Source organism: Triticum urartu, chromosome 2 (genome assembly GCF_003073215.2).
Source record: "Triticum urartu cultivar G1812 chromosome 2, Tu2.1, whole genome shotgun sequence".
Taxonomy (NCBI): Eukaryota; Viridiplantae; Streptophyta; class Magnoliopsida; order Poales; family Poaceae; genus Triticum; species Triticum urartu.
The window spans coordinates 121,559,768-121,573,598 of NC_053023.1; the positions used below are offsets into that span (position 1 = coordinate 121,559,768).

General features: G+C 50.1%; 1 protein-coding gene across 1 annotated transcript; it reads left to right on the forward strand.

Moving 5' to 3' along the window:
- Positions 1-10,075: 10,075 nt before the first annotated feature.
- Positions 10,076-13,238, forward strand: LOC125536278 (putative anthocyanidin reductase). Its single transcript, XM_048699470.1, has 5 exons — positions 10,076-10,277; positions 10,418-10,587; positions 12,105-12,317; positions 12,403-12,788; positions 12,905-13,238. The coding sequence occupies exons 1-5, from the start codon at positions 10,172-10,174 to the stop codon at positions 13,035-13,037; spliced, it is 1,008 nt and encodes a 335-aa protein (XP_048555427.1). The 5' UTR covers positions 10,076-10,171; the 3' UTR covers positions 13,038-13,238.
- Positions 13,239-13,831: the final 593 nt, after the last annotated feature.

The window sequence follows — 13,831 nt, forward strand, 5'->3', positions numbered from 1 at the left end:
ACGGGATCGAGACTTGACCCACGTTAAAACTGGAGTTCATGGTTGGCATAAAGCTGGCATGCTTCAACACTACCAGCCTGCAACCCATCATGTCACCACATGATCGTGTTATCTTATCATCATAAGAACACATCAACTTCGAAGCTCAGCTGCAGCTTGTCTTGCATGCACATAACATTCACAAATGCTTATATAAACATGCCATGAGAAAACTACTCGAGCAAACATGCAAAACACTCATCATATCAAAGGTTCAAGCATGCTTGCCTGGTTCGGAGAAGTCGGAGTCTAGCTCGGTGAAGTACGCGTCTCCTTTACCCCTTCTGGTATCTACGTATTAAAGAAAAATTGGACACTACATAAATACCCTGCATGCACAAAAAGTATCCCAAATATTTTTCAAATAAATATGACAAAAAACTAGACAGAAAAAGTTTCAAGTTAAAATCATCTTTTGTTTAAAAGTTATAATAGTTTTAGTCTAGGGACCTTTCTGTAATGAAACAGAAAGTTTCCAGGGTTCACTTTATAAAAACAGAAAACGTTTCAGTTTAGAATACGTCAGTCCAGGGGGGAGACATATTTTGCCTGAAGGCGTTTTCAGAAAACGTTTCAAAAAAGAGAAAAAAGCTGACGGGGAGGTCCCACCCGTCGGGTTTGAAAACTAAAACAGAGCGCTGGCGCCCGAGGGCCGCGGCGGTCGTCGATGGCGATCCACGGCGAGGCAGGGGGATCGGAAGGTACCAACGTGTTCACCGTGTTCTTCCGCACATGTGGGTGGTGGAGTTGAGCGTCAGCGAGCACCACGTCGACGGCGGCCCCAACTCCGGCGGACGGTGGTTCGGGCGTTGGTGGATCTCACAGGGGAGAGCTGCAAAGATCAAATTGAGGCTCAGGTTAGGGTACTGGGTGCACTAGAGGGTTGCTGACGCGGTTAGGGAGGCGGGAATGGCCTCACCTGAGTGAATCAAGCCGGAGCCCGAGGCGGATCGGGGCGGCCGGAGTCGGAGAAGGTGACCTCCTCGGGGTCCTCCTAGTGGCTAGGCGGGGCTTTGGTGAGGTGGAGGTGTGGCGCTGGATCGAGAATGAGCTCGGGGGCTCCTTTTATAGCCGATCCGAGGCGGTGGCCGAGAACGGGATAACGCCGGCGATGATTACGGCGAGGCAGAGGTCGGTCAGGTGGTTTACGGAGTTAGGCATCACCGCGATGGTCCACTGGTTCCGTTCAAGTGCTAAGCTTGGCCTGCCTTGGGTGGTACTCCACGTTCTCGACGGAACGGCTCACGGGACTCGTCGGCGGCAGAGAGCACGCTTTGTGCTGCTCAGGCCACGGTGACGGTGCCGCAGCGTGCACAGGCAAGCGGACAGCCACGCGGAGGCTACGGGTGGCTTGGGCGGTGCTGGACGGCGCCGAAAGGTGGTGCTGATCCCTGCTGGCCGCCATGGATGGCTCTGCCACCGCAGAAGCTGCCGGCGTCGGTGAGACACGTCACCACCGACGATGGTGCCCGAACAAACGAGTGTGCGGCGCTCTGGATAAGGAGGGGGAACAGGGAGCAAGGCGCCACTGTAGTTACTGGCGAGATCGACGCCGTGTTCTGAAGAAAACGACACTGACGGCGAAACAGAAACACTGAACTTTCTGAAGTTTCTGAATTTGAACAGCAACAGTGCATGCCAGGTGCTCGATGAAATGATTTTGGCATGTGGGAAATTTTTTTGGAGCTGATCTTTGGTGAGGTGGCCTCTTGGTGTATCTGGAAGCTGCATGAATTATCTCGGAATTTTTGGAAAAAGAAAAATATGAATTTCACCAAAAATGGCATTTCTGGTCCAAACTTGCAGAGGGCAAATTTTGAATTATTTGAACTGAGGACAAGTGGTTCTTGATGGATCTAGGTTGAGGGTACTAAGGACTAGCCAGAGGAGTTGGTTTGGGATCAAAACTCAAAAGAAATTTGGTACTTCCTTTGTAAATCACCTAGGTCCATAAATAATGGCAGAAATAGTTTTGAGGATTAAATAAATGAAATAAAAATCAAAAATGGTTTGAAACTTGCTGGAGATGGGAGTCTTGACTTGATCCAAGGCAGGGATGGTTTTGGAATGCTATGTCAAAATGTGACATGGCAAAAGAGGAAAATTTGAGTGGGAAAAGAATAAACCCATAATCCCTAGGGTTTCTTCTTAATAGAAGAAATTTCAAAAATAACTAGAGTAGAGTCAAGACAAAAATGAAAATCTCTCAAGACCAAAAATCAAGGTTGAGAAGAGTACCAAAATATTTGTCATAAAAGTTTTCAGAGGGAGAGGGTTTAAGAAAAAAATTAAATAGCTTCCAAAAATTTTAAATAGCCTCCTCCAAATCAAATAAAGATTTTTATAAAAACCAAATCAAATTTTTTTTGGAGTGTCACATGGTCCATCCATAAGCGGCAGCCCGGTTGCTCTCCACGCCGGTGTCTCTCTCTGGCACGCTCGTCTTGGTCACCCCGGCGCCGATGCTCTTCACAAAATTTTGCGCACTTTTCCCTTTTCTTGTAATAAATCGGAGGCTCATACTTGTCATGCCTGCCGCATAGGAAAACATGTTCGTTTGTCGTTTACATCATCCTCCTAAATTGCCACTTTTCCCTTTGATGTTATTCACTGTGATGTTTGGACCTCTCCGGTACCTAGCAATTTGGGTTTATCATATTATCTCATGATTTTAGATGATTTCTCTCATTTCACTTGGACTTTTCCGTTATGCCGCAAATCAGATGTAGCTTCGACTCTTTGTTCTTTTTATGCTTATATTGCTACACACTTTCATCGCACCATTGCTCACCTCCAAACGGATAACGGAAAAGAATTTGATGATCTCTCCATTCGCAACCTTTTATTCAACCATGGCACTATTTTTCGTCTCACCTGTCCTTACACATCACAGCAAAACGGCCGTGTCGACCGTGTTCTTCGCACACTTAATGAGAGTGTTCACGCTTTGCTTTTCCATGCACACATGCATGCATGATTTTGGCCAGATGCTCTAGCTACCGCCACACTTCTCCTCAACATTCGTCCATGCAAACCGCGGTGGCACTATACACCTCATCACCTCCTCTTTGGGTCTCCTCCATCCTATGACGATCTTCATGTCTTTCGATGCTTGTGTTATCCCAATATCAATGCCACTGCACCACATAAACTCGCGCCTCGATCTCTTGCCTGTGTTTTCCTTGGGTATCAACCTAACACCAAAGGTTTTCGCTGCTACGACCCGGTGTCCCATCGTTTGTTCGTCTCGCAGCACATTTATTTTGATGAGGTTCACTTTCCCTTTCAGCAGGCATCTTCGATCGCGTCGCCGTCTCCGGATGCACCCTCTCGACGACCTCATGGCGCCCTTGAGCTCCACCCGCCGCCTCTGCATGAGGCCCACCCAGCTGCTCACTCGGCCTCCCCGTCCTCGGCAGGGACCCCGACGCCGGTGCCCTCCCATGTCTCCTCGCCGGCTTAGGAGGAGCCGACCTCGTCTTCGTCGGCTCAGGAGGCGCCGGCCTCGCCTTCATCAACTCGGGCGGCGCTGGGCCCCTCTTCGCCGGCTCACGAGGAGCCGGCCTCTCGGCGCCCCACTCGGCCGCCTCGGTGGGCCACTCGCCCGGGCCCTCATTGCCCCACCCGGCTGCCTCGGTGGGCCGCTCGATCGGGTCCTCGGCACCTTCGGTCGGGCCTTCGGCCGAGTCCTCGGACGACCCTTCGAAGGCTTCTTCAACCGGCCCCACGATTTCTTCGTCGCCGCCTCCCGCGGCCTCACCCGAGTCGTCACCCTCGCCGGTTATGCCCGTTTTCGTGGTTCCTCGCCGTCGTGGTCCCTTCCACCTCCTCCATCGCCTCGTCATTCTATGGTGATGCGTGCCAAGGATGGGATCCAACAGCCGAACCTGCGCTACCACAACCTCAGTGTCACGAAGATCTCTCCGGTACCGCACTTGGTGCGCTCTGCGTTGAGTAATCCGCACTGGCTCACTGCCATGCGCGCCATGTACGACACCCTTGTCGCCAACCGGACTTGGACTTTGGTCCCTCGTCCTCGCGGCGCCAACATCATCTCCGGCAAGTAGGTTTTTCGACATAAACTCCTCCCGGATGGCTCCCTCGACAGGTACAAGGCTCATTGGGTCGTTCGCGGGTTTGCTCAGCGTGCCGGTGCTGACTTCTCAGAGACCTTTTCTCCTGTCGTCAAACCCTCCATCTCGCTGCTTCTTGATGATGGCATGTACATCAGCTCGACATCAACAATGCTTTTTTGTACGATCATCTCCAGGAGCGTGTTCTCTATCAGCAGCCCGCTGGCTTCGTCGACCCACAACGACCGAATGACGTCTACCTATTATCCCGGTCTCTCTATGACCTGAAACAGGCCCCTCGTGCGTGGTACCAATGCATTGCGGCATTCCTCACTGCTCTCGGTTTTCACAGCACCACATTCGACACGTCGTTATTCGTGCTACATCGAGCCGTTCATGTCGCAATGCTCCTTCTGTATGTTGATGATATTGTCATCACTGCATGTAACACCCACAATGCGGCTATATCTCCCATGTGTCAGGGCACGACTTAGAGGCATAGTCGCATGGTAGTTTTGTCGCAAGAGGGGTAATCTTCACACAATCCCATGTACTGAATAAGAAAGGGATAAAGAGTTGGCTTACAATCGCCACTTCACACAATACATAAATAATTCATACATCATCCAAATACACTCAAAGACCGACTACGGTCAAATCCGAATAAAAGGGAAGATAAACCCCAAATGCTAGATCCCCGATCGTCCCAACTGGGCTCCACTACTGATCATCAGGAAATGAAACGTAGTAACGACCAAGGTCTTCATCGAGCTCCCACTTGAGCTCGGTTGCGTCACCTGCACTGGTATCATCGGCACTTGCAACTGTTTGGAAGTATCTGTGAGTCATGAGGACTCAGCAATCTCACACCTGCGACATCAAGACTATTTAAGCTTATGGGTAGGATAAGGTAATGAGGTGGAGCTACAGCAAGCGCTAAGCAAATATGGTGGCTAACATACGCAAATAAGAGCGAGAAGAGAAGCAACGCAACGGTCGAGAAGCTAGATGTGATCAAGAAGTGATCCTAAAACTACTTACATTCAAGCATAACACAAGACCGTGTTCACTTCCCGGACTCCGCTGAGAAGAGACCATCACGGCTACACACGCGGTTGATGCATTTTAATTAAGTCAAGTGTCAAGTTCTCTACAACTGGACATTAACAAATTCCCATCTGTCACATAACCGCGGGCACGGCTCTCGAAAGTTATACCCTGCAGGGGTGTCCCAACTTAGCCCATCACAAGCTCTCACGGTCAATGAAGGATATTCCTTCTCCCGAAAAGACCCGATCAGTCTCGGAATCCCGGTTACAAGACATTTCGGCAATGGTAAAACAAGACCAGCAAAGCCGCGCGATGCGCCGACAAATCCCGATAGGAGTCGCACGTATCTCGTTCTCAGGGCACACCGGATAGGTCAAACTACGAGTAAACCCAGCCCTCAAGTTGCCCCGAGGTGGCCCCGCAGGTTACCCGTTTTGAACCAACACTCGGAGGAGCACTGACCCGGGGGGGTTACAATAAAGATGACCCTTGAGTCTGCAGAACCCAAGGGAAAGGTATATGGTGGTAGGTATGCAAATGGTAAAACCAAGGTTGGGCCTTGCTGGAGGAGTTTTATTCAAAGTGAACTGTCAAGGGGTTCCCATAACACACAACCGCGTAAGGAACGCAAAATCAAGGAACATAACATCGGTATGACGGAAACTAGGGTGGCAAGAGTGGAACAAAACACCAGGCATAAGGCCGAGCCTTCCACCCTTTACCAAGTATATAGATGCATTAATTAAATAAGAGATAATGTGATATCCCAACATATCCATGTTCCAACATGGAACAAACTTCAACTTCACCTGCAACTAGCAACGCTATAAGAGGGGCTGAGCAAAAGCGGTAACATAGCCAAACAACGGTTTGCTAGGAAGGTGGATTAGAGGCTTGACATGGCAATACGGGAGGCATGATATAACAAGTGGTAGGTAGCGCGACATAGCGATAGAACGAACAACTAGCAAGCAAAGATAGAAGTGATTTCGAGGGTATGGTCATCTTGCCTCAGATCCCGCAAGGAAGAAGAACGAGTCCATGAAGAAGACAAACGAACGTAGTCGAACGAATCCTCACAACTCCAGAACAAAACCGAAGCTAACGAGAGAAGCAACCCGGAAAGAAGCAAGCAACATGGTAAACCAACAAGCATAAACATGGCATGATGCATAATCAAGTATGATGCATGTCCGGTTTAAAAAGGCATGACATGGCAAAGTGCAACAACCAAAACTAGAAATTAAGTGGAGCTCAATATGCAACAAGTTGCGTATTGACGAAACACCACATCAATTATTTAGTTCTCTCTCGTTTATGTACCCAACAATATTAAATGTTATTAAACATGGCAAGGGGTGAAGCATATGAAAACTACCTATCTAGGCAAGTTTAAATGAGGTCGGAACAACAAACAATAAGTCCGGAAAATCCTCATGCGCATATTTTAGAGTTTGTACTGTTCTGTCCTAAAGCTGATTTTATTGTTGTTAAACAGTAAAACAAAGTGCACCGTGTTAATCTATGCATTTTTCTACCCCATTTACATATATAATTTATTTAAAATGGAGCTGCGGATATTTGTTATGAAATAAATCATTTTAACATGGCATTATACAAAATAAACACAAAAAACATTTTAAACATTTTAAACATGGTTTAAAGTGGCATATTATGAAACTAGGCAAAAATTTAAGCAAGTTACATATATAAAACATTTTAATATGATGCACGGTTCATGAGTAATTATATGCATGAAAACTAGGGACTTTTCTGTAAAACTGCAATCCTGCGGATAATAGCTAAATTCGTTCGGCAGGAAAAAACAAGGACTGGGCCGAATCTAACTAGCCCAACAGTGGAAGGGGGCGCAGCGGTGGCTCACCATGGGCTGAGGCCCAGTTGGTGGAGGCAGGCCGAGCGAGACCGCTGGGCCAGGGCACGGTCAACGCGAGCGCTACTCGTGCGCTCGTTCTCCTTTCGATGCAGCGAGCTGCGGGCGGCGCCTGGAGCAGAGCTCCGACGAGCGGGCGAAGGGGCGGCGAGGCGATGGACTTGGCGGACGGGAACGGGCGCAGGGGGTTCGGATCCGGGGAGCCATGCCCGGATCTGGCCGGAGCAGGACCGGCGACGACGAGCTCGGCTCGCGCTCATCAATTGCGGCGGCGGCTCCTGTAGAATGGGAGAGAGGGAGATGTGAGAGGAGGGAGGAGAAGGAGACAGGCAGGGGAAGTAGGAGCAGGGCGGCGGGGTCCGGCCTGGGAGGTCTCCGGTGATGACTCTGGCAAGGCCGCCGGTGAGGACGGGGACGGGCGCCTGGAGCTCGACATGGAGTTCCTCTCCTCGATCCCGCTCGGGGCAGGAGGACGGCGAACGATGGTGGCGCGACACGGGCGCCTCGGGCCCAGATCGGCCCGGGGCGGGCCGCAGATGGGCTTTTGCGGGCCCGGGTGGCGGGGTGAAGGCCGCGGCGCGCGTGGCAGCCTCCCGTTGGTGGAGGGCGGCGGTTGCGGCGGCGCTGACCGCTCAGGCGGCGCCAAGTGGCGGAGGCGGGTTAGGCCGGCGTGGAAAACGAGAAGGTTGAAGGAGGCTGGCGGCGCACGGATTTCGAGGAAGGAGTTGTCTGCTGCCAAAAATGGAAGGTGGGCTTCCTTTTATAGCTAGGGCTAGGGTTTGAGGGGTTAGGAGGGGTTTTCGGATTGTGCGATCACCATCGGACGGCTCCGGACGCGAGAAGGGATAGGTGGGCTGCCGGTGGGGATAGTGGGTTGTGTAGAGAGGAGGTGGTCTGCAAGGAAAGAGGAGGAATGCAGCCCGGCAGCTGTTTCTGGAGATCGACAACATCCGATGATAGACCGGCTATACTGTCGCTATAGTTATCCGTTGGGGCATCAAATGGACTCTGAACTCGATGAAATTTGACAGGCGGTCTATCTACACTATAATAAGACCGCACGCCAACTTTCACCCTATTCCGAGAACACTTTTCGGCCACTTATAAAATACTATTTCGGAGGTGTCGCGAGCGCGTGTAAGTGTGTCTGGGCTCAGAACGGATAACGGAAAGAACTTGGAGACCCGAACGGATCCAAGTTTTGAAAACATGATGATGCAATGCACATGATGACAAGGCAAGATGCAACACGCAAGCAAATGACATGGCAACAACAGCGAATAACTGGAAGACACCTGGTGCATCGGTCTCGGGGCGTTACACTGCATCACGAGAGGACATGCTTCGCGACATCACTGGTCATCTTGGCTCCGAGTTTCGCCTGAAGGACCTGGGCGCGTTGCACTTCTTCCTCGGTATGAATGTGCGACGTGATGCTTCAGGTTTTTTTTCATCAAGGGCAGTATGCTCTTGACATGTTGGATCGTGTCGGCTACTACACCCGCCGAGGCCAAGCCGAAGCTTTCTGCCTCAGCTGGACAGCCTGCCACTGATGCTGCTCTCTACCGCGGTATCGTTGGCACACTTCAGTACCTTACGTTCACCAGAAGGTGCAGCAAGTTTGCTTGCATATGCACTCGCCTCGTGATGTTCATTGGTCTCTGGTTAGCGTATTCTTCGGTACATCCGTGGCACGTCGACTTATGGTCTTCGTCTATGTGCTTCCGCCTCCAGCGAGCTTCTAGCCTATACGGATGCGGACTGGGCTGGTTGTCCTGACACTCGACGATCCATGCCGGGCTACTGTGTCTTCTTAGGCGACTTGCTTGTCTCATGGTCCTCTAAGCGGCAGCCCACTGTCTCCCACTCGAGTGCCGAGGCCGAGTACCGTGTTGTTGCCAACGTCGTCGTTGAGACTTGTTGGCTACGTCACCTACTTGGTGAACTTCGGGTTCCTATCCCGAAGGATACGGTGATTTTTTGTGATAATGTTTCGGCCACCTATCTCGCGACCAATCCGGTGCAGCATAAGCGCACCAAACACATCGAACAAGATGTGCACTTCGTCCGCGAGAAGGTCCAGTTGAGTCAGCTACGTGTCCTTCACGTCCCGACTACCCAACAGTTTGCTGACATTATGACCAAGGGGTTGCCAACCGTTGTATTTCAGGAGTTTCGTTCCAGTCTTTGCATCGCCGACATCGACGCTTCGACTGCGGGGGGGGGGGGGGGGGGGGGGGGGGGGAGGGGTGTTGAGCGTGACATATCTGTAATTATCTCCAATTGATCTTCCGATGATCTCTAGCCTTGTATAGCTTGACTCCTAGAGATATGGTAGGGTTAGTTGGCTTGTCACGCAAAACAAGTTGTATATATTATAACCAACTCCGATGAATACAATTGAGTTGCATCCAATACCTTTCTACACTCATTCCCGCAATCCGCAGTGTGATGAAGCGAGCGACGGAGGAGGAGCGCACATATACAGCTTTTCTTCTGAAGCTTCCAATAACATGTGGTAGAGTAGCCCTTATAAAGAGGTCTCACTCTTACTACTGGAGCAGTATGATACTAAATTTCTCACCTCTTATCATGCACCTAAATAGACGTTAGAGATTAATGAGGGATTGTTGTCTTAAATAGGCTAAGAGATTAATCAGAAGTTATTGTCTTATAGTACGAGTCAAAGCCCATCTATAATCCAAACACAACCTTGCTCCGTGCTGACACAACTGCTGATGTGCTTGCATTTACATGCATGATCTCGTCACATCAGCAATGGACGAGAAACTGCTGTTCGATCTTTACAAAGCCTTGGACCTCGGCAACCCGCCGGTGTGCCTCGTAGTACACATCATCCGGAAATAGCTATTCTTATACTACCACAATTTGTCTGTTAGCTATAGCAGAGCAGAGCAGGTGGGCAGTCGCCCTCCGAAACCATCGCGTCGTGACGCGGTTTTCCAGCAGAGGAAACGGAAGTCTCGGGCCGGCGTGACCTTACTTAAAGCGGCAGAGAGGGCCATGGACGACACAGTCAGTTGAGTCGATTCCCTTGACCGGAGGAGAAGAGAACACGGGAGACCGAGAGTCCGAGAAGCTTGCTGTGAGGAAGATGAGCAGGGTGTGCGTCACCGGAGCCGCCGGCTACATCGCGGCCTGGCTCGTCCGCAAGCTTCTGGAGCGAGGCTGCGTCGTCCACGCCACCTTGAGATCCCTCCGTAAGTTCAGCTAGCATGTAGCCCTAGTATATTCTTTGCATGGAACTCTGGAGTAGACCGAATATCCATGGCCGCAAGTCCTTGTAGCTGCAAGAAGGCTAATCGTCGTACGGAACCGTTGGTGAATGCGTTCGTGGCAGGGGATGAGAAGAAGACAGGGCTGCTGAGGTCGCTCCCCAGCGCGGCGGAGCGGCTGGTGCTGTTCGAGGCGGACATCTACGACGCCGCCTCCTTCGAGCCGGCCATCCAGGGCTGCGAATTCGTCTTCCTCGTCGCCACCCCGCTGCTGCACGACTCCAGCAGCACCAAGGTAACGCAAGACGATCGGACAAACTCGAGCTCAAAATCTGGCTGGTCACCCGCCTCTCGATGGAGCTCACAGCTCGATCTGCTGGTGCCTGAATATTTTGTGACGCTTAACCACTACGTAGGAGCTAGTACATCGGTGCATATTTTTCTCGTACTACTAGAATAAACTACGTACCTACTATTACTCCGGGTATGTGCCGATGCGATCGACTCAAACTTCCACCACGAAATTGATTGGAGTGCAGATAGCCGGCGAGGGGCGGCGTGCGGAGTTCTTAACTCGCGGTCTGTCCCCTGTTATCGTAGGCGGTGGCGGCGGCTTTCGGCCAATATAATGGCCTCGCGCTGACTTTCTCTTTTGTCTTCACGCTCGCTGGCAGGATAGACCCTCGATCGGTACTTCTTAATACTCCTTCCTCCGGTCCCTTTTACTCTGTATATAAAAATTGTCTAAAATCAAATTTTATAAAGTTTGATCATATTTATACAAAAAGTACTAACATTTACCATGTTAAAGCTATACAATATGAAAATTAAGTTATGAGACATCTACTGATATTGATTTCATATTATGAATATTGATATTTTTTATAAAGTTAATCAAACTTTACGAAGCTTGATTTTATACAAATCTTATATGCGAACTTAAAAGAACCGGAGGGAGTAATTCCATCCGTGGACGCGACGAGATCGCCAGCCATAACGTGGGTTACATCAGCGGCGGGGAGATCCCGGCCGTAGCCACAACCGCATGGTCACCATGGGGCGATCTCGTCCACTCGCTCGGTGGTCTCCATTTCTGCACCACGGCCACGCTTGAAGCGGGATTTTTTTTTCTTTTTGAGCTGACTCTGGCTAACAGATGACCGAGCTTTGCACGGGATAAGATACCCGGATTAGAGAAACTCCGGACACGGACCGACCTTGGCTATTGCTGGCACTAGAAGTCGATCTAGAAACTGCATGCGTAGTCGAGTGCTCGAGCGGTTTGATTGGGACGTGATTGGAATTCCGGCGCTCCATGTGTTGGACTCTTCTTCGTGCATGCGTTTGACAAGCACTCTAGATTGCGACCGTGCCGACCAGCGGTTCACTGTGTGGTGTGTGCCGTTGCTACGTCAACGACTGCATGTCCAATATATGGCCATAGTTGGTTTGATGACAACGTTTGGAACTGCCAATATTTGGCAAACTAACATTTTGCATAAAATAAAAGTTGCCAAAGGTTGATAATTTTTTGTAGGTTGGCAAGAAAAGTTGGTAGCTAACCAATTACTAGCCAACGTTTGGCATCTGCAGAATATTGACATGCCAACTGTTGGCATCAAATCAATCATACTTTATATGTCACATACCAAAGGATAGTCAACTTGGGACTGTTGTGCGGTTAGTACATCAATTTTACTGAATACTAACAGCTTTTTTTCACATATATAACTTTTTTAGCACAGTACAGTTGCATATCTGTTTATACATATAAGTTAACAAAGAAAGTGTTCATCGTTAATATGCATGCAGTACAAGAACATAACGGAAGCGATCGTGGACGCGACGCGCATCATCCTGCAGCAGTGCGAGCGGTCCAAGACGGTGCGGCGCGTCATCCACACGGCCTCCGTCACGGCCGCCTCGCCGCTCAAGGAGGACGGCGACGGGTACAAGGACAGCATGAACGAGTCCTGCTGGTCGCCGCTCAACCTCTCCTACGGTTACAGCAACGTTCACCTCGACGTAAGTATCCACACTCTCTCGGACAGCCGATCCATATCAGCTGGGTGTACCAGCAACTAACGGCGACGTGTTGGCGTGTACGCAGGCGTACGTGTCGTCCAAGCGGCTGTCGGAGGAGGAGCTGCTGGGGTACAACGACAAGTCGGAGGGCAGGGCGTTCGAGGTGGTGACGCTGGCGTGCGGGCTCGTCGGCGGCGACACCATCCAGCCCATCCTGTGGAGCAGCATCCCCGTGGTGGTGGCGCCGCTCACCGGCAACGAGATGCACCACAACTCCCTCAAGTTCATACAGGCGCTCTGCGGCTCCGTGCCGCTGGTGCACATCGAGGACGTCTGCGAGGCGCACCTCTTCTGCATGGACCAGCCGTCCGTGGCCGGCCGCTTCCTCTGCGCCGTCGGGTACCCCAACATGGAGGACTACCTCGCCCGCTTCGCCGCCCGCTACCCGGAGCACAAGATACTGCTCAAGAAGTATGTATATGCAATCGATCGACCTAGTCTTCCTTCTCTATGTTCTCGGATATTATTATCTGTGGCTTGGTTGATCAATTTGTGCTTGTTTTTCTGTGGTGGTGATGGTGGTGTAGGGTGGCGGGAGAGGGGGTGAGGGTGAAGGGTGATTCGAGCAAGCTTGTGGATCTGGGATTCAGGTTCAAGTATGGTGTGGAGGAGACGCTGGACTGCAGCGTGGAATGCGCCAAGAGGATGGGAGAGCTCTGATGTGTGATGCCGTCGAAAGAAAAACCCAGGGAAAACCAAACTTTGGATTTGAATGCAGCCCGCATGAGTTTGAAGTATGGTCTTCTTTTTTCCGGTTGTTCATTGTGTAATGTGTCCCCGTTGTTGTTATTAGTATATGTTTTCTCGCCAGTTGCAATGTATTGCTTTCTTTTTGGTTTATAAGGCTTATTATGCATATCACTTGATATATAATTTGACCAACATAAAATGAGTTGTATAGTCCAAAACTCATACCATTAGAAAGTACGCGCGGAGTACTCCTTACAAGGAACACTCCCATCTTGTCAGGTCACAACAAGTGACGCGCTTTATGTGCGTCACTTTTCGCAATGAGTTTTCACTTTTTCGTAGATTTGTTTATTTAAAACATTTTATCTCTTAAACTGTGGGTACAAATCTCGAATTGTTTTCATCGTTGGATTCTTCATGTCGAGATGTTCAAAATTAATCTGTGTTGATAGATTTGACGAACTTTTTTCATGAAAAGATCGGACCAAATCACGAGTAAATCCGTGCCTTTTGTGAAACAAGAAAAAGATACATTTTTCCCTTCTAAGAGGCACGATCGTTCCTCTCGCGGAAGCGAATATGTGCCTTTACGAGAAGTAAAACCGTGCCTCTTGCGGAACGAAGAAAAAATGTGTTTTTTTTCTTTTCGAGAGGCATGACCGTGCCACCCACTGAAGCAAATCCATGCCTACCATGGAACAAAAAACACATGTTTTTTTCTTTTCCGAGAGGCACGACTGTGCCTTTCGCGAAAGCAAATCCGT